The 26,031-nt window shown below is 36.7% G+C and overlaps 1 protein-coding gene across 1 annotated transcript in view; it reads right to left on the bottom strand.

Annotated features, from left to right (window-relative positions):
- The window catches only part of EIF5B (eukaryotic translation initiation factor 5B), a 69,841-nt gene that overhangs the window by 39,944 nt on the left and 3,866 nt on the right, over positions 1-26,031 (bottom strand). Inside the window, exons 2-6 of the mRNA XM_079720395.1 lie at positions 6,368-6,493; positions 6,182-6,266; positions 4,836-5,511; positions 3,275-3,492; positions 2,716-2,866 (exon numbers count right to left, since the gene is read on the bottom strand). Coding sequence (XP_079576521.1) covers positions 2,716-2,866; positions 3,275-3,492; positions 4,836-5,511; positions 6,182-6,266; positions 6,368-6,493 — 1,256 coding nt within the window. The remainder of the gene's footprint in view (positions 1-2,715; positions 2,867-3,274; positions 3,493-4,835; positions 5,512-6,181; positions 6,267-6,367; positions 6,494-26,031) is intronic.

The following is a 26,031-nucleotide window of genomic DNA, read 5'->3' as shown; positions in this document are numbered from 1 at the left end:
ATGTTCGTAACTAGCAATATTTCTTCCCTAAATATTTGTTAGAATTCCCAAGTGAAATCATAGAGGCCTGGAGTTTTCTTTGTTGGAAATTTTTTTTAACTTAGATAAAATGTAAATAGATATAGGAGTATATTTTTAAAATAGATATAGGACTACCCAGGTTATGTATTTCTTTGCATGTTGGTAGTTTGTGTCTTTTAGGGGAATGTGTACTTGCTATATGCTTAGTAGTTACAGGCTAAAGGCTATGGAACGGACTGAAAAGGTAACCTGCTACACAATTCAGCATAATTATCTGAAAATATCTGCAGATACATACACTAAGAACACATTTTGAGCTCAATGAATAAGTTTTATATTATTCTAGGTAATGAATGTGGTAAATAATATTTACCTAACAAGGCGGCTTTTAAAGATATGGTGAGACGTAGCATGTAGTATCTTTTCAATGAATGCACTTGTGGAGGGCCGTTAATGTCAGGCTAAGAAGTTTGGACACTTTTATTAACAGACAATAGGGAACCCATAAGAGGGCAAAAACTGGGCAACACTATGAAGAATAAGAAAAGAGACTAGGGCCAGAGATGCCACTTGAGAGACCATCTCTTCCAAGCCTGTCCTAAAGATTGATGCCAAGTTCACCATTTTAAATAATTTTCATCTAATCTTGTAAATACAAGTCAAACTACTCCACAAAACAGCATTTCTGAGATTGGCAAATTACTCCCTACGTGGTCCTATCCCAATTTCTCCATGAGTGCTTCTAGCCTGTCAGATAGCCACAAGTCAAATCTGATATTTGGGTGCTAGTTGTATTCGAGTTTGTTCTTTGCTTTTGCTTTTTAAAAAGCTCTATCCCCAACTGAGGATAAGACTTTCTGACATCTAAGTGCTGTGTTTCTCTACATTTACTGCTCCCAGCTGACCATATAATGCATAACAAAGAGCTGGTCACACAGACCAATTAAATCTCAGTTCTAGGACCTTGGACAAGCTGTTTTCTGAGTCTCCATTTTTTCATCTATATCATGGGAATGAAGATATTTATGAGGAAATAATGTCAAGGGTAACATCAGGTATATACTAAATACATAATAATAGATGGTAGCTCTTACTTTAATTATAGCATAAGCACCAAAATTACTATAATATAGTAATATTATGAGGACATTAAGAGAGGTCCCCAAATATTCTTCTCAAAGGAGCAAAGACACTATTTTAAATCATCTTACCTGTCAAAAACATAGCTGATTAAATGTTCAGATTATGGTCTCTAAACTAAAAGGAACCAAGATTCCTTGGGTAAACAGTTGATTTCAAGGTCTAGAGGAGAAAATGTGCAAGGTGAGCCTGGGACATCTCGTGGTGTTAGAAAGCAAGGAAGAGGTCGAAGAATACTGTAGTCAAGTGAAAAGCTCACAGGGACCAACCTGAATGACTTCCTGCTAGCCAAAGATGGTATCATTTGAGTATCAAAAACATAAATGACTTTAGGAGATGAAAACATATCAATTGTACAAAACTCCATTAAGATAAAATTATATACATCCAAAACAAAATTAAATTCACTGGTCACCTCTGGAGGTTAAGGGGACATCAATTTATTATTTTGCAAATTAGTAAAGAAAGGGAAAGAATTAAGCATATATCCTGGTTTTCCTGCATGAACTGTATTTCAGGGAAAGCTTTTCTTTAAAGATTCTAGCTAATAAATGCAGAAAGAATGACAGATTATCACAATTCTGCAATTCCTAACAAAGTACTGGATATAGGCAATGATCACCAATTGGAACTAAAATTATTAGATGAAAAGTCAATGAAGAACTTTTCTAATGGACAAGGCTGCCAATAGCTAAACTCACTGATCAATCTTGACATCACCAGAAGGCAAGCAGATCACGTGCCTCCTCACATGAGGCACTTTAGGTGGTAAAGCACCACTAAGAAGTAGCCAAACTGCTAGATCTATAAAATTACAAGGTATAGAGAAATAAGTTAGCCAACACCAGGAGAATGCAAATAGAGAAATCCAGAATAGGAGAAATTCTAGGAAAAAATCCAGTATCTTCAACAAATAAATCCATGCCAAAAATAGGGGTGGTACTGGTACCAATGACAGACATTATCAACCAAATACAACACATGAATCTAATCTGGATCCTGATTTGAACAAATCAATTATAAAAGACATTTTGGAGATAAGTGGAAAAAACTAGACACGGACAAAATCAAGATATCAAGGAACTTTGTTTAATATAATAATACATACTACACTTATATTAAAAAGTAAAATGTCCTTATCTGTTAAGAGATACATACTAAAGTAAAATGTGAGTAAAATAATAATGGCATCTGGAATTCACTTTAAAATACTCCAGGGGAAAAAAGTGGGTGGAGGGGGGACAAAACAAGAATGGTAAATGGTGATAATTGTTGAAACTGAGTGATGTCTACATGGGGACTCATTTTACTATTTTGTATTTTCATTTACAGATATACTATCATTTACACACAAATTTTTATCACAGTATAGACGTCATCTCCCTAAATAATGAAATTATCTCACCTATTCCTTACATTATTATTGGACTTTTTCACAGCATTTTCATAGAATTCTCCTTCTGATTCAATTCAATTCTCCTTTTGACCATTATAGAGATATAACTGCATGAGAGAAGTTTCTAGAGCACTCAGTTAATTAAGAACACCACCTACCCTGAGCTTGTAGAAGTTTAAGGGTAGCTTCGGCTCTGGCTCTGGCTTCTCTCTGGGATTTAGTTAAAAGTTTCCCTTCTTTTTTCAAGCGTTCTTTTCTTTCCTTTTCTTTTTGCTTTTTCCTTTCTCTTTTTTCTTGTTCCAATCTTTCCTATAAAAGAATATGTATCAGACAAAAAATGTATTAGCTTAATGAATTACAAAATTTAAACATAAACAACCCAAATTTCTAACAAAGCTCTTGAGATACATGCAAAGTATTATGTTAGGAGCTTCCAAATGAAAGTACTTTAAATGTTGTACCTAATGAGTATTAATTAGTATCACATGAGAGTTGACTATGTGTTGGCAATGATGCACAAGCAACTCCTGTCTGTACCTGAGGAAATAAGGTAGGATTTTCTCTACCTCTTCATCTTATTATTTATATCTGAACAATAATGTAACTGAATTACCATGCAACTAAGAAATTTTTAGAATTAGAAAGCTAGAGATGTTTTATGAGAAGCAGATTTAAGTAAAACACCAAGTCAAAGTCAGCAACTTCACAATGACATACCTCTTCTTTACGCTTGGCTTCCAATTCTTCAAGGCGTTTTATCCGTTCTTCCTCTTCTCTCTTCTGTCTTTCCTCTTCTTCTTTAAACTTAGCCAGAGCTTCCTGCATAGCCTTAACTGTGGCTTTGCTAGGTCCTTTTTTCTTCTCTTTTTCTTTTTCTTCCTTTTCTCCTTTCTTTTTCTTCTTATCTTTTTTCTTTTTGTCTCCTTCATTGTCATCTACCAAAAAAAGAAGAGAGGCAAAGAATATTTTTAAAGTTGTTTCCTACAGTAATGGTAAGCAAACCCCAGAATGCAGGAACCATAATGGGCCAGGGCTGATGCCAGCAGCAGGCTAAGGGCTTTGGGTATCAAGGCCTCCTGAGCACTTGAGTAACCAGAACAGCTCCGAACAACCCAGCTGGCCTCCTTAGAAGCCTACAACGCTGGTGCTACTCTGAGTTGTCCTGAGGGATTCAAGAAGACAGGAGGATCCTGTCATCAGGGAGAAGATATACGGTACCTAATGTATCTTCTAAATCCATGGTGTCTGAATTCCTAAATTCTGTAGCTAGTTTTGCTTCTGTAAGATGGGGATGACAAGAATGGTGCCTACCTTAAGGGGATAGACATTAGAAGAACAAAATACAAAAATATAAATATATTCCAAGAACTCTATAGCATTATGCTAAAGAATTAAAGATTATGAAGCTACTTTCTTGATGGTTCTCTTCAAACATGTCCAGACCGTAAAAATTTGAGTGGTTAAAAAGCTATGTCCATTTTCCCATTAAAAGTTTCCTAGTCTAAAGAAAAATTATGTTAAGTCATTTGATCTTTGTTTCCATTCTGAATAAGGGGGAAATTTAACTAGAAAGCTTCTTTTTTGCTAATTGGTTCCAGTACAAAAATGTGCCTCAGTATTGCCTAAAAGATGTTAACTAATTTCAGCATGTTACTTTTCCATTTCATAGACCAAATTAGGTTTTTAAAAGCAGGAAAGAATTCACATATTATCTCACACTGAGGTATCAAAAAGAAGAGTAAATTTTGCATTGGGCAACTTCCCGTCTTCATCAGCAGCAAAAAATTGTTTTCAGGCTTCCCTGGTGGCGCAGTGGTTGAGAGTCCGCCTGCCGATGCAGGGGACACGGGTTCGTGCCCCGGTCCGGGAAGATCCCACATGCCGCGGAGCGGCTGGGCCCATGAGCCATGGCCGCTGAGCCTGTACGTCCGGAGCCTGTGCTCCGCAACAGCAGAGGCCACAACAGTGAGAGGCCCGCGTACCTCAACAAAACAAAACAAAACAAAACAAACAAAAGAATTGTTTTCCACAGTGAAATTCCGTAAAAATCCTAGTTTGTGCACAAATCATTTGAAAGATATTTTATACTACATACATAAATGTTTAACAATGAAAATCAATTAAAAGAGTACTTAGACCTAATTTTTTTTAAGTTTCTTACAATTTAGTACCTTTATAACCAAGGACAAACAACAAAATGACTTTGGGGCATAATGATCAAAACTTAGGCCGATGATGAATCCAAGCCTTTTCCCCTGTCCTCGATATTATTACCAACCTTCTGCAGCTGTGGGAGCCTCTCCCTTCTCTTCAGAGGCAGGAGGTGCTCCAGAATCAAGAGTCACTTTGGATTTTACAGCTTCCTCTTCAGATTTCCTTTGAGATTCTTTTGGTTTACTCTGATCCTTTTTACCAGATTCTAGCTCTTCTTTTTCTTTCAACTTCCGCAGTTTTGCCTTTTCTTCATCCCGCTTTTTTCTCTCACGCTCTTTCTTTTCTGCCTTCTTTTGAGCCACTGTCTTAATTTTGAAGGATGAGTCGTCATCTTCATTCCCACTCTCTACATTAGGACCTGGCTTATTTTTCTGATTTTTTTTCTGTCCTTTCCTGGACTGCAAAAATTCATCTGATTCATCACCACTTTCACCAGAAGAATGTACTCTCATACCATCTTTAATTCTTTTACTGTTATCCTCATCCTCTTCTGACCCATCCCGCTTCTTATTTGATTTCTGAGCTTTCCCTTTAGCTTTTTTGGAGAGTTTACTAAAATCATCATCATCATCACTCCCAGAGTACATTTCCACTTTGGGTTTTGCAGTCTTTTGTGATTTTGAATCTTTATCTTCCAATTCTTCACTATCATTATCTTCAAAACTTTGTTTTTTGCCTTTCTGGCCTTTCTTTTTTTTATCTTGTTTTGAGGTGGATTCCTCTTCATTATTTTCTGTTGGCTAAAAAGTTTCCATTGTTAGAAATATTAACAGAGTTATACTTAATTTTTTTAAATAATTGAAACTCCTCAAAGTCAGGTACTTCGTTAAGTACACATGGAAAAACTAACGAAATAATTTTAAAATAAGGTCGTTTTTACAAGAATATAAAACTCAAGCAAGTACCAGAAGCTAGCCTAGGCCTCAGGTACATCTCATATTCACTGTAAATTTCAGAATCCACGTGCTCTGAAGCAAACACTAATCACCAGTCCACATTTACTACCTTCTTCAAATGGCATAAAAAGTCTAAGGGGAAAATTGAAAGAAAAAATATCCATCCCTCTCTCATTACTCTGAGGCTTATCCAATTTCAAAGGATGGAAAGAAGTATCAATAATATAGAAAACTGCAGGCAGAGTTGGGAAATGTTATATTTCCAAATGTACCAATTTTATAAACAGACAACATATCACAAAATACCTTTAGATTCCCAAATAAAGCATCTTTATATCTGTGAAAGGTTTTAAAATGCATTATTGATTCCCTAAAAACTGTTTTCCCCCTTTGGCATCAAATTTTATGGAAACTTTCAACTAACATATATACGTTGCTCAAAAGTTTCCAAAAGCAGTCCCTAAAACTGGAGCTATGAAGAAGCATAAACAGGTAACAACAATCTGTATTTCACCTTTGCTGTAGCAGTTTCTCTGTCAGCTTTGATGCCTTGAGCTTCCCAAGACAATTCTTCCAGTTCTTTCAGGATATCATCTTCACTAGAAATGGATTAAAATATATTTTGAGGTACTGAATTAGTTTAATAAGTAAATCTAGTACCAAAGCTAATAAAAATCAAATATATTTAAAATATACTTACTCAAAATCTTGCTTTTTTTTCTCCTTTTTCTTTTTCCCCTTTGCCTTTTGAGGTTCCTGTTCCTTGGCAGCACCAGCTCCTTCTATTTCTGCAGCCAAGGCATCGAGATCAATGTCATCCTTGGCACTTAAATGAAAACACAGAAGACCTAAATGTTACTCCAGAGCAAAATAATCTGTCACATTCACTTACAGAGAATTTTCTTTTCACTTTAGCCTTTTTCATGCATTAGCAGCCCACTGAGAAAAATCACTTGGCAAGTTCTTTCATGACAACACTTGAGTTATAACTACTCATAAGCCTCTCCGTATCTGCTTCAATAAAGTCTGAGTTACACTCAAACCCAGAAAGAGCTATAATGAACAGCTCCAGGAAGAAAATCTAGGTAATCAAGAAAAGGAAATTCATGCTTGTATTCAAGTAACCCTAAAAAAGAAAAAGAAAAAAAATGAAAGAAAGAAAGGAAAAGGAAATTCACTTTTGTTGATACCAAAGTTTTTTTTGTTGAGTGTCTGAATGGAATTATTTATAAAATAAAGAGAAGTTAAAAGAGAAAAAGATTCTTATTAATTGATTATCAATAACACCCAAATCTTTGGAAACCTTTGCATTTTTACTTGGAATAGCAAAAATTTTAGAGCTGAAAGGAACTTTCATCTAGTCTATTATCTCATTTTACCAAAGGGAAAACAAGATGCACAAAGTTTGAATGCTTTCAGCAAAACATCACCACACATCCAAATCTAAATAAATTAGGGATGATTCAGTAAATAAAATACCCCCAAATCCAGAACCAAACCTGGTCACAATCTTTTACATTCCTGGTTTCGTTTCTGGTTCCATCCCACAATGTCCTCCATCTACCAATATTACTTGGAGTAATAAACCAACCTAAGTTCCAGTTAAAACCTACAGAAAACAAAGGAGGTCAGTCTGAGATGTACAAGTAGAAAAGGTATATGAATTCAAATAAATGATACAATCAGAAAACAAAGACCTCACGCAACAGGGCCTCCACTGGTGGATGCCTTGTTGTGAAGATGCTTCACTTCAATAAAGATAATTCCTAATATGATAAATATAAAGATTATGTAACAAGACACCGAGGACACAGAATTTATCCTCAAGGAGCTTCACAGAAGAGAGAGAGAGAGCGCAAACGAGTAAAAAACCAGGAATTGCAAAATGCTAAATGCCATGAATTAAAGGAATTTAATGCTTTTAGAGGTGACCAGAATTGAAATGTGTTCCATTCTGTCCTACGTTTTAGACAGTGTATTTGAGGGGGATCATAGAACACTGAACCACTGTACTGGTGGTGACTTCCCAAAGCACCAAATCCAGAATGAGAAAGTCAGACACTTCCTAGCAGAGGAGAAACCTAGACCCAAGTTACTGACGGAGAAAAAGAAGTTAACCAGGCAAAGAGGGTGCATATATCAGACACAACGAGCACAAAAACCTAAAGGTAATAACATGCATGGTGCCTCAAGAGGACTCACAAAAAGGTATCTGAATCAACTGAGAAGCTTTTTGTAGGTTATTGATTTCTTGAGCCCACTCAAGATCTAGGGAACCAGAAACTGGGGGTGGGAGGTAGGCAGCGTATTTTTAGCAATCTTTCCAGGTCAGATTTGAATGGTTTTGCTTTTTTTTGTAAATGAAGAAACTGAGGCACAGAGAACTTGTCCAGGATCACACAAGGCAGAGATGGGATTTGAACCCAGAAGTTCTGATTCCGAAGTCAAAGATAGTAACCCTGCTGGCATAATCAAATTTGCATTTTAGAAAGCTACTTCTGGTATAAATGATAGGGCAGAATCCCAACTAGTTAAGAAGCAGGAAAAGGTAGGAAGCTTTTCTAGCTAATTGGGATGACAAACACACATCTGACTTGCAGCAGTGGCAGGCAAGATGAAGATATATGAGTCAGATAAATACTAAGGAGATCAATCAGCAACACAAATGACCAACTGGTTGTATATAGAAAGGGGGAGGGAAGAATCAAGGATAATTCTTAGGTCTCATCAGGTAACAGAAACCTTAGTCTAGCCCAGCATCAACCATCCGGCCCAGCAGCACGAGATCAACCAGTACCATCTCCAAAGGCAGCTCTGCCAATATTCCACACTACAGCAGATTCCGAGATAGGGTGACAAGGGAAGGTGGTTAATGATCGATGCTTGGCACCTCACCTCCAAAAACTTGCCAGCCCTCATCTGACTATATTCATCTCATCAAAATAGTTTGTGATTTGCTATACTGCCACAGTATTCACTAACAAACATCTCCAGAATAACAAAACATTGGACTACATCTGTATGCTGCTGAGTTTGAAAAGCTCTTATGGCTAGTAATAGAAATTAACAACTTCTGAGTGCTTACTGTTTATCAGGCATTGTGCTGACCAATTACTAGACATACTATATGTTATTTAATCCTCATAACAACTCTATTAAATTAAACTTAAAGATGATGATACTTTATAAAAGGCATCCAGCTAGAAAGTTACATACCAGGAACTCAAGCCCAAATCTGACACCAAAATTGTACTGACTTCCTAGAAAATGGGAAATACAGTAATCAAGTTTCTGAAAATTATTTGACACAGCTACAAAATATATCAATGATATAACAACATGCTTAACAGTCTTACCTACCATGGTTTCTAAAGTGCTCTTTCAATGTGTACTGAACTTCCTACCCGATTCAAGAGAATGTCCTAAAATGTCAACCATATTACAAAAGGTCATGAAAGTGACACATAACATGTTATTTAACTTGAGACTTTAAACTATACTCTACCTACATTTCAGCCCTACTTTTCTACCTACCCATTACATACTACAGCTTAAAGATTTCAGTAAACCAAGAGTCAAATCTACAATCCAGTCATGCTGATAATGAAAGCTTTAAAACCTTTAAGGAATGTGTAAGAGTATTTCTATGTAGGTACATCTTTCTGCAGATCATTTTTCCTTTATCAAAGCTACAGTATTCTTACTAATATTTGCCCTTCCAGCCCCAATCCTTTATTCTAAACTTACTGCAGACTTCCAGAAGTAAAAGGCAATTTTCTATGGTATTCAACTCAGTGTTTTCATAGGCCACATTCCTCCATAATCAGGACAGAAAAAATGTTATAACTTAATGGCCTTTAAAAAATGAAGCTATTGGGACTTCCCTGGTGGCGCAGTGTTTAAAAATCTGCCTGCCAATGCAGGGGACATGGGTTTGATCCCTGGTCCGAGAAGATCCCACATGCCACGGAGCAACTAAGCCCGTGCGCCACAACTACTGAGCCTGTGCTCTAGAGCCCGCACATCACAACTACTGAAGCCCACACGCCTAGAGCCCGTGCTCTGCAGCAAGAGAAGCCACCGCAGTGAGAAGCCGATGCACCACAACAAAGAGTAGCCCCTGCTCGCTGCAACTAGAGAAAGCCCATGCGCATCAACAAAGACCCAATGCAGCCAAAAATAAAAATTTTTTTTAAATGAAGCTATTAAAAATATTGCATATGTAGTTTTTTTAAGAAACAGCCAAACTACTTTCTAAAGTGGCTTCACCATTTAATATTCACACCAACAATGAATGGAGATGTGTTTTTTTCCCACATCCAGTATTTAGTATTTTTCCACATCCAGCTGGTATTTAGCATTACGGCTACTTTTCCTTTAAGCTGTTCTAATAGATGTGTGGTGATATCAAGGTCTTCCTTTTCATTTCCTTACAGGCTAGTGAAGTTAAACATTTTTTCGTGTACTTTGCCATTCATATACATTCTGTGAAATGTGTCTTCATATCTTTTACCCTTTTCTAATTGGATTTTCTTTTAATGTTGAGTTTTGAGAACTCTTTATATGCCCTTTATGAGTCATCAGTCAGATATGTGGTTTACGTATACTTTCTTCCAATTTGTAGCTTGCCTTTTCATCCACTTAACAGGGTTTTTTAACCAGAGCAAAAATTTTGAATTTTCATAAGGTACCATTTATCAAGTTTTTTTCTTTATGCTTTTGGTGTCATGAAAAAGAACTTTGCACCAACTCATAGGTCCTGAAGATTTTTTTTTTTTTTTTAGCGGTACGCGGGCCTCTCACTGTTGTGGCCTCTCCTGTTGCGGAGCACAGGCTCCGGACGCGCAGGCTCAGCGGCCACGGCTCACGGGCGCAGCCGCTCCGCGGCATGTGGGATTTTCCCGGACCGGGGCACGAACCCGCGTCCCCTGCATCGGCAGGCAGACTCTCAACCACTGCGTCACCAGAGAAGCCCATGAAGATTTTTAACTATGTAATATTCCAAAAGTTGGGTATTTTAATGTTTTGTATTTTGATCTTTTGCCTATGGTTATCCAACTGCTCCAGCAACATTTCAACTACCCATCCTATATACATAAAATTGCTTTTGCACCTTTATCAAAATCCACTTGGCTATACTTGTATGGGGCTACTTCTCAGTCCTCTATTCTGCTCTATTGATTTATGTCTTTCCTTCTGACACTAATAAACTGTCATGATTAAGGTAGCTATACAAAAAGTCTTGAAACCAGAGTGATTCCTTTTATTCTTCATTATCAGAATTGTTTTATCTATTATTAATTCCTTTAAACTTTTCAAATAAATTTTAGAATATTCTTGTGTGAATTTACAAAAAGAATCTCGCTGTAATTTTTTTTAATTTTATTATTATTTTTTAACTTTTTGGCTGCGTTGGGTCTTTGTTGCTGTGCACGGGTCTTCTCTAGTTGTGGTGAGTGGGGGCTACTCTTCGTTGTGGTCCATGGGCTTCTCATTGCCGTGGCTTCTCTTGTTGCAGAGCACAGGCTCTAGGTGCGTGGGCTTCAGTAGTTGTGGAGCACGGGCTCAGCAGCTGTGGCACACAGGCTTAGTTGCTCCGCAGCATGTGGGAACTTCCCAGACCAGGGCTCGAACCCGTGTCCCCTGCACTGGCAGGCGGATTCTTAACCGCTGCGCAACCAGGGAAGTCCGTCTTGCTGTAGTTTTAATAGCAATTGCATTAACTGTATGTGAATTTAAAGAAAACCAACATCTTTATTATGTTGAGTTTTCCAATCCATGAACACCATATTTCTCCATTTATTTAGATCTTCTTTGATTTCTTTCATCAGTGTTTTGCAATTTTCACAAAATTCGTATTTAATTTTTAAAGTAATATGAAGTGGTATTTTTAATTTCTGTTTCCAAATACTCATTTCTAATATACAAAAATGTGACTGAATTTTTTTATGTTGATCTGGTATACTGCAACCTTGTTGAACCCACTTATTAGTTCTTTGCACTAAGCAAGGAGTTATGATTTGAAATTAAAGGTACAACCCCCCCCCAAAAAAAACTAGACTTCATCAAAATTTAGAATATTTGCTGTGCAAAAGACCATATGAAGGGAATTTAAAAAACAAGCCACAAAGTGGAAGAAAATATCTGAAAACTACATATCTGGAAAAAAAAAACTAGTATCTAGACTATGTAAAGAACTCTCAAAACACATCAGTAAAAACCCAAACAATCCAATTAGAAAATGGACAAAAGGCATGAAAAGACACTTCACTAAAGAGTATTTACAGATGGCAAATAACGGATGTTCCACATCAATAGCCATTTGGGAAATGCAAATTAAAATCACAATGGGATATCACTACACCATCAGAATATCCTCTCCCCAAACAACAGTGATAATAACCAGTGTTTGTTGCAGATGAAGAGGACCTGGATCACACACACATTGCTAGTGAAAATGTAAGCTGGTACAGCCACTCTGGAAAACAGTCTATCATTTTCCTGGAAAACTAACAACGTACTTACCATATGACCCAGCAATTGCACTCATGCACATTTATCCCAGGGTAATAAAAAATTTATCTCATGCAGAAACTTGTAGACAAATGCTTGTAGCAGCTTCATTTGCAACAGCCAAAAACTGGAAACAACCCACACGTCCTTCACAATGGGTGAATGGTTAAATAAACTGTGGTTCATCCCCATTCCATGGAATAATATTCAGCAATAAAATGGAATGAACTATTGATACATGCAACAACTTGGATGGATCGCAAGAAAATCAGACTGACTGGAAAGAAGCCAATTCCCAGAGGTTATATACATACATGATTCCACTTATAAAATTTTTTATTTTCAAAAATTCATATAAGTAAAGATTCATGGTTACTAGGGTTTAGTGAGGGGAGGTGCACAGAAAGGAGATGATTACGGTTACAAATGAACAACATGAGAGATCCTTGCAATGATGGTCTGTATTTTGACTGGTAGTGAATATACAAATCTGCACATGTCATAATACGGTATAACACTAAACACAAACATACACGTGTGCTAGTGCAAGTGAAACTCGGAAAATTTGAATATGATCAGTGAACTGTATCGGTGTCAATATCCAAGTTGTGATGCTGTACAGTTTTACAAGATGTTATCATTAGAGGAAACCGAATAAAAGACACAGGAATCACTCTGTATTAATTCTTACAACTGCGTGTGAATCTATAATGATCTTAGAAGTTTAATTAACAAAACTGAACACTGTTTAAAGGAGAAGGCAAACCTCAAACTGAGAAAAAAAATTTTTTTGCAATACATATATCTGATGAAAGATTTGTCTATAATATATAAAAAAAATTCCTATGACCCAACATTAAAGAACACAATTTTTAAATGGACAAATGATTTCAACACTTAACCAAATGAGATACAATGTTGGGAAATAAACACATGACAAGATGGTCAGTATCACTAACTAATAAGGAAATGTAAACAAAATCACAATGAGATGCCACTACATAGCCACCAGAATGACTAAAATGAAGGGCTGATAATATTAAGTGTTGGATAATATTAAGAGAGGATGTGGAGCAACTGGAACACACCTCTAGAGGGAATGCAAAACTGGCACAGCCACTTTGGAAGAGACAGTTTGGCAGTTTCTTCAAGTTAAACATACACACTTACCATATGACCCAGCAATCCCACTCCCAGGTATTTACCTAAGAGAAACGAAAACATATGTCCACACAAAGACTTGTACTCAAATGTTCACAGCAGCTTTATTCATTATCACAAGAAGCTGGGAAAAAAAAACCCTAAATATCCAACCACCAGATAATTCATAAACAAATTGTCATCTACCCACACAAAAGGATACTACTCAATGATAAAAGTAAAGAATGTTACACACACCAACATGGATGAATCTCAAAAGAGATTATTTTACGTGAAACCCAGGCAGCCAATAAAGGCTACATTCTCTATGATTTTAGTTATAGGAATTTTTAGAAAAGTGAAAACTACAGTGACCCCCCACAAAACACAAAAGCTATGGTGATTTTTGGCCAGAAAGGACTGCCTACAAAGGGTCATGAGGGAACTTTTTGGTTTAATGGAAATATTCAATATCATGATTGTGGTGAAAGAAGCACAACTGTATAATTTATCAATGCTTATTAACTCCACACTTTAACTTAGTGTATTTTATGTCAATTACACTTCAAAGAAGAGAATTTAAATTTCTAGGGATACTATAAAAACGGATGAGAGGTTACAGAATGGATTTATCAGTTTACTGAAAACAGTTAAGGTTAAAATTACATATACCTAATATAAGTCATTTTACCCATTTTTATAAGTTATGAAAATAAGAATCAACATATAATATTTTTATACTACCTTAATTTCTATTAACACAATGTAATATGTAACTAAAATGACATTACTATGAAGGAATCTTTTAAAAACATGGTATTTCTTTATTAATTGTATGTAAAAGGCATGATGATCAACTTTGGTGCTTGGCTTTTTGGAATAATCAAAAATCATATATAAAAATAAAAAATGAGACCGCCTGGAGGGGTGGGATGGGGAGGGTGGGAGGGAGGGAGATGCATGAGGGAAGGGATGTGGGAACAGATGTATATGTATGACTGATTCACTTTGTTATAAAGCAGAAACTAATAAAAATAATAATAATAATAAAATAAAATAAAATAAAATAAAAAATGAGACACTTCACTTTGAGATCAATACACTAAAGCCTTTTAAATACACATAATATAACAAAAAAAAGTTCACTGTAAAGAAGTAAAAGAAAAATAAACTTGTTTACAAATCTCCTCTCAATTCTGAACTTGGCAAATTTCATTCATTAATGACAGACATTTTCCACTAAAAAGTTGTCTGATTTAAGTTCTACAAGAACATAGGAAATCCAACCCTTTCCCAAATTATTCCACAATTCAAAATCTCCAAGCTTCCTAGGATTCTCTCCTACCAACCCCTCTTCTCCAATGTCTCTTTATTTTTACCCTCTGAGTAGGTCTTACATCCTGGCTCAAAATTTCTCTGACTCTGAGAGGTGGGGGTCTATGCCCCTCCCCTTTAATATGAGACTGTGTGACTGTTTACTCAACAGAATATGGCAGAAATGATGTTACAGTTTCTAAGCCCAGGCCTTCTACTTCCGGGCTCTTGAGACATTCACTGCCAAGCTAATGAGGATGTCCAGGCCACATAGAGAGGCCAAGGATAGGTGTTCCAGCTGACGTGCCAACCAACAGCGACTATCAACCACCAGAAGTGAGTGATGTGCAAGTGAGGTAGCCTTTAAGATGACTCCATCACAGTCATCATTTAACCTGCAACCACATGGAGACCTCCAAGCAAGACCAATCTGAGCTCAGTCAACTCTCAGAACCGAGAGACGATGATTTTTGTTGTTTTAAACAACTAAGTTTGGGATGACCTGTTATGATACAATAATAACTGAAGCACTCACATATTTCTTTCTGTTCCTAACGGATACCAGGGCCTACAGAAGTAGAAACCACACCAGTCCTTCTCCTCTCCCCACCCCCAACTTGACCAAAAAGAAAAAAACAAAAACATTGTTCGTAATCTATAAGTACTGAGGGAAGACATGGTGATATCTAACTGTTTTCACTTTACTTTGGTTTCTGCTCCTCCCCCTGAAACAGGCTCAATAAGACCAAACAAGAGGAAAAACATAAGGAGGAATCCCATTCTATACTCCTAACTCTATCCCAGCCGTGCCAGTAGCAATAAAGGAAACAGGGAAATCTAGTCCTGCCTTCTCCATAAGATGCCTTTTGGCATCTCTTTCCTCCAACCTCCATCTCTTTTTACCCAGCACTCCTTGACAACAGTTACATATACAAACAGGAAAAACAAGACAAAAGAGGGAAAAGCCCAGCAGTCATTGCTCCTCACTAGCTCTCACCATTTGCACAACCACAGAACCCAACAGTTCTCACTCCCCACTCCCTCAATGGAGTTCTATCTTAAGCACCACAACCCATTAATAAATTCAGAGGTACCCAATCATGTCTTTAAAAAAAAAAAAAAAAGCCCTCCGAGCTTAAAATTTCCTTATGAACTGGGTCTTGATGTCTTTAAAAGGCATGTGAAACCATACTGCATTGTACAATGCAAGCAAACAGAATGTACTTATTACCTTCCACAAAATTCAGCCTAATTCTCCACTTTCTAAATACCTCATAGTTGAAGCGGTAAGAATAAAAAAGCAAGTATAAGCATCATCTTGTAGACCTCCAAATATACATAATCTAAGTTCACACATTTTTATGGATTCCAATGTGTTTAACTATAAAATCAGTTTAGGGCAGCTTTTTCAAACCGGAACGAGTACCCTCGAAGGGGGCAGGTGAGATGGGTTAGGAGGGGGAAACGCAGGGTTGTGGGTAATTTCAGAAGACTCAAAATTCTCCCCAGTAACTTTTATCTGTTTAATTTGTTTTAATTTTAATATGATAATAAAGATTTAAGATGAAAATTCCATGAATCATATGGATAGACACTTTACCACAGTTCACTGTCATAGAATATCAACCAAAGCTTTTGTTTACAAACCTCCACTAAGTTGTTTCACATTGACAAAAAAGATCAGAAGCAGACTTAATATATAAATTAAACGTTTTAGCCAAGAGAGGTGCTATAAAACAAAGGTGAAAATCATTAGTTCATACTGAAAAAGATTAGAAAAACTGAGTTCTTACTAGTATATGCATGCTGAACTCAAAAGAAGTCCATTACAGGAGGCAATACTTTCACAATAAAATGGTGATTTAGATCCTGCTACTCAAAATAATAATTCCAAGATAAGCAGCATTAGTATCACCTTGTTAGAAATGCAAAATCTTAGGTCCCACCCAAGACTTACTACATCAAAATCCCCATTTCAACAAGACCCACAGGTGAATCACATGCACATTAAAATATGAGAAGCACTGGTTTAGAATCAACAAAACACTATCATTCACATCAATGCTGCAAATTTGAACTTCAAGAATTTTTATATTTTTTACTGTTTGATATAAGTGTATTTAGGGTTTCATAACTGCATAAGAGGTAAGTTTATACTTAGTTTTGGGCCTGAAGATATATATATATAAGCAATATTAATAATTTAAGTCAACATTCTCAATTAACACCTTAAGGACACAAGTTATGTTCTAAATTAATTGATTAAATTGTGTACTTTCGGCACTCACAGATAGTGAACTCATAATCTTTGTATTCCGTAAAAGTAACTCTGGTCCTTAATCACTGTTAAAGGATTCTTCCCACCTAATTTCCTTTTGTAACACCTGGCATAACCAAACAAATATTAATAAAATTCTGATGCAGGTAACTACTCTCAGGAGAGGGTACTTCTCACTTGCTGAACGACACCATCATTAGAATGGTCTGACTGCACCTGTGTGCAGGCAATAGCTAAGCAACTGAAGATCTTGGATACTCTTTATCATCAACCCTTGCTACTCAAGGGACAGAAACATACAGCACACTCCCATTCCTTCCAATCTGGCTTGCTCTCCTGATGGCAGATTTAATTAGAAAGGGATCTGGAAGACATATGTAATAACTTTAGGAGGCAAATTTGAAATCTCAAGGGTAGCACTCCCATACTTAACCTAAACTTCACATTCTCCCTTCATCTCCTCACTGTATTATCTGTGCATATGCCTATTTGCTACATTAAAATGTAAGCTCCTTTGAGAACAGAAAACTCCTTTTTGTGTGCTCAATTCACCTCCCTTTTTTTTTTTTTTTTTTTTGCGGTACACAGGCCTCTCACCGCTGTGGTCTCTCCCATTGCGGAGTACAGGCTCCGGACGCGCAGGCCCAGCGGCCATGGCTCACCCAGATCCGAGCCGCTATGCGGCATGTGGGATCTTCCCGGACCGGGGCACAAACCCATGTCTCCTGCATCGGCAGGCGGACTCCCAACCACTGCGCCACCAGGGAAGCACTCACCTCCCTTTTTTAAAAATAAATATTTATTTTTGGCTGCACTGGGCCCTCGTTGCTGCACACGGGATTTCTCCAGTTATGGTGAGTGGGGTGGGGGGGGCTACTCCTCACTGCAGTGCGCGGGCTTCTTATTGCAGTGGCCTCTCCCGCTGTGGAGCATGAGCTCTAGGCCTCAGTAGTTGTGGCACACGGGCTCAGTAGTTGTGGCACACAGGCCCAGTCACTCCGCAGCATGTGGGATCTTCCCGGACCAGGGTTTGAACCCGTGTCCCCTACACTGGCAGGCAGATTCCCAACGACTGCACCACCAGGGAAGTCCCCACCTCCCTACCTTTTACAACTAGCAACCAGCAGGGAAGGTAACACATTCTTAACAGGCACTACTAAAGAAAAAGCCCTATTTTAGAATGGCAACCACAATTTTCATACAATTAGAAAGGCTCACCAGTTTCATCACTGAGGCTTAATGAAAACCTTGTGTACCACCATAACAATTACTATATTTTGATCGTAGTAAAACTTCCAAATTGAATTTTCTGAAATAATAAATTCAAACACCAGTTTAAAAATCCCACTGAGAGAAAACTACAACTACATTTTATTTACCTAACATAGACAAGGATCCTTTGTATGTGAATTTTCCAAGTGAATGGAAGTGTACCATTCTTTAAAATTTACATTTAAAATGTAAATCTTTCTTATAATTGATTATGTAACCTCCTGAAATATTTATAAATGTCTGGGGTTGTTTCAATACAACGGGGAGAGGGAAGACGAGAGTGGGTAGGATGCAGATGAAACAAGGTTATCTGTGAATCAGTAATATCTGGGTGATGGACAGGTGTGTTCATTAAACTATTCTACTTCTGTATACGTTTGAAATTTTTTATTTAAGAAAATTTACACTATAATAACCAAAACAATGTGGTACTGGTATAAGGATAAACATAAACATCAAAAGAATAAAACTGTCCAAAAATAAATCCATTCATCCATGGCCAATTGATTTGACAGTGGTGCCAAAACCAATCAATAGGGGAGGAAATAGTCTCTTCAACAAATGGTGCTGGGACTATATCTCCACACGTAAAAGAATGAAGCTTTGGACCCCTACCCCACACTATATACAAAAATTAACTCAGGGCTTCCCTGGTGGCGCAGTGGTTGAGAGTCCGCCTGCCGATGCAGGGGACACGGGTTCGTGCCCCGGTCCGGGAAGATCCCACATGCCGCAGAGCGGCTGGGCCCGTGAGCCATGGCCGCTGGGCCTGCACATCCGGAGCCTGTGCTCCGCAACGGGAGAGGCCACAACAGTGAGAGGCCTGCGTACCACAAAAAAAAAAAAAAAAAAATTAACTCAAAGTGGGTTATAACCTAAATGTTAGAGCTAAAACAATAAAACTCTTAAGAAGAAAACATAGGTGAATCTTCACAGCCTGGCATGACTTAACAGTAGATTTTTAGATACAGTACCCAAAGCACAAGCAACAATAACAAAAATTAGGTAAGCTGGATTGTATCAAAATTTAAAAACTTTTGTAAAAATGATACTATGTCAAGACAGTGAAAAGACAACCCACATAATGGGAGAATATATTTACAAATCATGTACCTTATAAGGATCAAGTATCCTGAATATATAAAGAACTCTTAAAACTCAAGCGAAACAAGCTAATTTAAAAATGAGTAAAGGACTTGCACAGACATTTGTCCAAAGATATACAAATGACCAATGAGTACATAAAAAGATGTTCAACATCATTAGTAACCAGGGAAATGCCAATCAAAACGACAATGAGACACCACTTCACAATCGCTAGGGTGGCTATTAATGGAAAAAAAAAGGAACAGAATTGTTGGCAAAGATATGAAGAAATCAGAACCCTTGTACATTCTGGTGGTGCTGTAAAATGGTGCAGCCGCTGTAAAAAAGTTTGGTGGCTCCTCAAAAAGTTAAACATAGGATGATCTACCACTTCCACTCCTTAGGTATATACCATACTCAAAAGAACTGAAAACTGGTACTCAAACATCTAGACACAAATGTTCATAGCAGCACTTTTCACAACAGCCAAAAGGTGGAAACAACTGAAACATCCATCATCGGATGAATGGATAAACATTATGTGGTAATATATACACAGTGGAATACTATTCAGCATTCAGCCATAAAAACAAAATGAAGTACTGATATATTCTGCACATAGATGAACCTCGAAAACATGCAAAATGAAAGAACCCACACACAAAAGGTTATACACGGTATGATTCCATTTATATGAAATATCCAGAATAGGTAAATCAAAAGACAGCATATTTGTGGTTGCTAAGGGCTCAGAGGAGGACAAAAAGGGAAAGTAACTGCTTAGTGGATACAGGAACTCCTTTGGGGGTGATGAAAATGTTTTGGAACTAGACAGAGAAGACTGCACAACACTGTGAATGTACTAAATCTCACAGAATTGTACATTTAAAATGGTTACTTTTATGTTATATGAATTTAGCCTCAAAAAAATTTCACAAGGGCTTCCCTGGTGGTGCAGTGGTTGGGAGTCCGCCTGCCGATGCAGGGGACGCAGGTTTGTGCCCCGGTCCGGGAGGATCCCACATGCCGCGGAGCAGTTGGGCCCGTGGGCCATGGCCGCTGGGCCTGTGCGTCCAGAGCCTGTGCTCCGCAACGGGAGAGGCCGCAGCAGTGAGAGGCCCGCGTACCGCAAAAAAAAAAAAAAAAAAATTCAAAAAACGGATTACATGTTTCATACCAACCTGAATGGGAGTGAACTAATATAATTTAGCACTTCAGTCATCATTCAGGAGTGACAAGTTTGTAGGCCTGCAAAAGGATTTTGTTCTTAAGCCAAACAACAGCACAGAATGCACCTGCTACTTACAAGTCTCTCTAATAATTCCCCTCCATTCTAATTACCAATAGTCTGAGATAACCAAGTCGTGACAATTCTAAGTTCAGAGTGAGAACGTGAAAAGAAGACTTACACAGAAAAAAAAAAAAAAAAAAAAGAATAACTTTAGCCAGATACCTATAATGAAAGTATGACTTTTAAACATTGTGAGCTACACCAAAATGAAATGCAGGGTGAACCTCCTCTGCAAGCTGGTTTGAAAAGCCATTGTGGAGTTGGAAATCTGAAGTATGAACTGGATATTAAATATAAGAGAATTTGTGTTAACTGCACTAGGTGGGATAAGGGTATTATGGTTACATAAGGAAACATTTAGAGAGAAAATGTCAAGATGTCTATAAAATAAAATACATAAAGCAAAAATGAGGACAAAATACTAGTAATGATTAAATCTAGGTGATGAATATATGAGTTCATTATACTATTCCTTCAACTTTTCTGTGTGCTTGAAATTTTTATAATAAAAAGTGAAAATTTTAAACTTTAATCTCAACATTTCATTTTTTAAGACTTATTAGCTACTAACATGTCTGAAAGAGAAAATCACTTTTCATAGTTGTTTTGTTCTCTTAAATTCTTAAGAGAACAATGCATAATCCAGTAAGTATGTGCCTTCCCCCCCCCCCCCCCCCCCAGGTTCATTCCTGACAAGTAATGCCTTTAAGTAACATCCAACCTTAAGTAAAAGGTCACTGACCTGAAGTGGGGGATTATAAAACAAAATACCAGACAATAGTACTACTGACCTTGTACTGTTTTACAGGACTTTAAATATTGACTTTGTATATGCAAGGTAAAATTTTAAGTCAAACCACTTAAAAAAAAATAGAAACAGCATGTATAAACTCTAACCCAAGATAAGAAGGGGGAAAAATAGAAACAAAGCATTGCAGAATTGGCACAAATAAAAAACAAACCAGGATGGCTGAAATAAGACCAAATATATCATTAATCACAAGCAATGTGTAAGTAACTTTAAACTCTTAAAGATGTTATCAAATTGATTTAGTAAGAATTCAATTTAATGCAGTTTATCCAAAGACCTCAAACAAGTACATAGAAAGGTTAAAAGTTAAAAAAAAAAAAATTAAATCCTCAACAAAACACTAGCAAACCAAATCCAAGAACATATAACAAGGATTGCACACCATGACCAACTGGGATATATCCAAGGATTGCAAAGTTGGTTCAACATATGAAAACTGATTAATGTAATCCACCATATATAAATAGTATAAGACACAAAAACCACATAATCATCTCACAGATGAAGAGACAGCAATGTAACAAAATCCAACACCCATTCACGGGACGGGGGGGGGACACACCTAACACACTTAATGCAAAAAACTGAAAGCTTCCCCCCCACCCCATGATCAGAAACCAGAAAAGAATGTCCATTCTCCCCATTCAATACAACACTATACAGCAGGATCTAGCCAGAGCTTAAGGTAAGATAAAGAAATAAAAACCATTTAGATTGGAAAAGAAGGAGAAAACTATCTGAACTTGCAGTGGCAGGACCATGTACATGGAAAATCCTAAGGAATCCACATACACAACAAAAAAACATTCAAGTTAATATATTGCAGATTGCAGAACAGATCAATATATAAAAATCAACTGTATTCAAACTGTGCACTAGCAATAAACAATCTGAAAATGAAATTAAAAAATAATTCCACTTATGATAGCATAAAAAAAATTAAATGCCTCAGAATAATTTTTACAAGAGTTGCAAATGTTGTACTCTGAGAACTACAAAAAATCACTGAAAGAAAACCTGAAGACCTAAATAAGTGGAAAGACATTCCATGTTCATGGATCTCAAGGCAGAACATTGGCAATACTCCCAAAATTAATCTACAGAAGAAATCCAATCTCAATCAAAATCCTAGCTGCCCCCCCTTTTTTGCAGTAATTGAGAGAATCTAATTGTAAAATCTGTATGGAAATGCAAGGAACCCAGAATAGCCAAAACAATCTCAAAAAAGAACAAAGAGAAATCACACTTCCCAATTTCAAAACTTAATACCAAAGCTGTAGTAATCAAGACAGTGTGATACTGCCATCAGGACAGACATACAGATCAATGGAACAGAGCTGAGAGTCCAGAAATAAAATACTACACATATGGTCAATTGATCTGATCAAGGAATTAGAGGAGTAATAGTCTTTTTTTTTTTAATGGTGCTGGGACAATTGAATATCCACACGCGAAGAATGAAGTTGGACCCCTACCTCAGACAATATAAAAAAATTAACCCCAAATGGCTCAAAGGTCTAAATGTAATAATTAAAACTGTAAAGCTAGAAGAAAACATAGTAAATCTTCATGACCTTAGATTTGGTGATGATTTCTTAGATCTGACACCAAAAGCACAAGCAACCAAAGAAAAAATAGATAAATCAGACTTTTTAGAAACTTTTGTTCTACAAACGACACCACCAAGAAAGTGAAACAACAACCTCCTATGGAAGAAAATAATGACAGCCCACAGAATGGGAGAAAATATTTGCAAATCATATCTGATAAAGGATTTGTATCTAGAGTATATAAAGAACGTATTCCTCAATAATACAGAACTCAATTTTAAAATGGGCAAAGGATCTGAATAGACAGTTCTCCAAACAAGACATACAAATGTCCAATAAACACATGAAAAGATACTCAACATCTTAAGCCATCATGAAGTGCAGACCAACCAAAAGTCACAATAAGATCCCACTTCACACCTACTAGAATGGCTATAATCAAAAAGTCAGATGATAACGAGTGTCGATGAGGATGCAGAGAAACTGAAACTCTAACACACTGTTGGCTGGAATATCAAATGGAGCAGCAGCTTTGGCAGTTCCTGGAAAAAAAAGTAAAACTACTTGGCAGTTCCTAAAAAAGTTAAACATAGAGTTACTCTACGACCCAGCAATTTCACTCCTAGGTATATACCCCAAAGAACTGAAAACACAAGTCCACACAAAAACTTATACACGATTTTTTTAGCAGTATTATTCGTAACAGCCAAAAAGTGGAACGACCTTGAATCCATTAACTGACGTATGGACGGGTAAATAAAATGTGGCACACCCATACAATGAATTCTTAGAACATGTGATTCTAGACTTAGAAAAAATTCCAACTACTATGGTATCATCAATCACATCTATTACTTTCATCAGAGCTCAGTACCTGAAACCTAATGACACAAATTTAATTAACACAGTACTTATTGTATTTTCAGAGACTGTTTATATAAAGTTTACAGTATGAAGGAAGTTTCAAAAACAGAAAAACCAAACACTATTTTAAATCTCAATAGAAAGTATCTTTCTATCACCAAAGGGAGATTTGAAAACCAATGATTCTAAACAATGACTGCTACCTGGGTGAAAAGTAGGGATTCCTCTGAAAAAATATACCTGAAATTTTATATACCATGTCTGAAATGGGAAGGAATGAAACCATTAAATCATCACTGTTTTCACTTTAAACAGAAAGGCTATGAGACAGGCAGTTATTCAACTAAGGTTAAGTGAGAAACATTTTTTAAAGAAATTCTGGCACTGATTGACCTATGGACAACGGCTGTCATTCTTCTATTCTCCCTCCTTTGTTAAACTGTTCCTATTTAACAGTTGCTTCACCAGTAAAGATCCTTTGGAAAGTCTACATTTTGGAATAGCAGGATTTCTTAAATCAGCTAGTACAGCACAGTTAAAAAAAAAAAACAAAAAAAACACCCCACAGGTTCTGGGGTCTGGTTTGGCTTAACAGCTGAGAGGCTCTAAGCCTCAAGCACATTATTATGCTAAATCTGTTTCCTCTTCTATACGTTATAAAGTAGTTCTTTTATGTTTATACCTTTCCCTTCCTCCAGATTCTCAAACTGGTTACAGCATAGTTATTTCTTCTACATTAAGTGTCATTATTAAAATTATGTAAATACTGCGATTACTGCTAGAGCAAGTAGTATACTGTGATTATTTCAATAGTTCAAAATACCTGATTTGAAATTTCTTAACAGTACATATTTGACACAAGGCATAAATTAGAAAGGGAGGGAAAAAGGAGTCATTTGTGTGTCACTAACTAAAACATTTGAATGCTGCTGTAATGTCTTTAATTTTTCTCCCTGGTCTCCCCCTCTGTTATATATTATCACAAACTAATAACCAAATTGCAATTAAGGTCTCATCCTTTAATAACAGCTACTTTTAATAATAAGAGAGAGTTAAGTTGGTCAGACCATCTTGAAAAAGTTTTCCTACATTAACAGCAACCAAAACTATAAGACACCTAGGAATAAACCAAACAAGAAATATCCTAAAGGTTCAACTGAAGAAAATAATAAAGTTTTACTGATAATTAACCAAATAAAGAAGCATGTCATGTTACTAATTTGTTCATCACTACATTTCAGCACCTAGAACAACAGCTGGCACTTAACTGCTTAAACAGACAATATATTTCTTGAAGGGAATGATTCAATACCATAAAGATGTAAGTGTACCAAATAATCTAAAAACTTAATGGGACTCCCAATTAAAATCAGTCCCAATAGACTTTTAATAGACCTTGATAAACTCACCTATTACATAAAAAAATTAAAAAAAATCATAAGTGGGTAAAATATCAAGAGCATGAACATACCCACAAATGTCTTAAGTTGTCCTCTGAGTGCTTCTCAAACATTCTAAGCACCTGTTGGACAAACATGAATGGAAGTCAAAAGGCTTGGGAAATGTCTCACAAATGCCTAAATCTGGTTTAGGAATCCCTAAATAAACAGTTCTCAGAGTAGTTCCCCCCAACACCATCAGGGGGTCTAAACTAATTCAAGGGGTCAAAACTATTTTCAACATAGTACTACGAGGCTATTAACCTTTTTTTCATTCTCATTTCCTCACAACTGTACAGTGGTGTTTTCCAGAGGCCACACGATGTGTGATATTGCTACAGATTGAATGCACAAGCAGACAAGAATCAAGCTATCTTCTAAGCCAGAAAGTAAACGTTTACAAAATGTTTACCACCACTCTTTCCATAAATTTTTGAAAATGATTATTTAACAGTGTTATTTATGTTAATGTGATGTTATTTTTACTTTTAAATCAATATATTTAAAGAACTTTTCAGTTTTAATTTGTAATATGGTAAGTATTGATTGACCTAACCCACATAAACAAAAGCCTTCTGGGTTCCTTAGTAATTTAAGAGTGTAAGGGGGTCCTAGGACCAAAAAGTTTGAGAACTGCTTTTCTAAGCTAAGCAGACACTCAGTTCCTCAGTTAAATAATGCTTTGCCCAACGTATAGATCAACTGCCAGATTGGAATAAACTTAAAAGGCTAAGTAAAGCACAATTAGTAGGCAAGTAACATCAAAAGTAGCTACATCGGGCTCCCCTGGTGGCGCAGTGGTTGAG

This window comes from Hyperoodon ampullatus, assembly GCF_949752795.1.
Source record: "Hyperoodon ampullatus genome assembly, chromosome: 15".
Taxonomy (NCBI): Eukaryota; Metazoa; Chordata; class Mammalia; order Artiodactyla; family Ziphiidae; genus Hyperoodon; species Hyperoodon ampullatus.
This window is presented reverse-complemented; position numbering and strand designations above follow the sequence as displayed.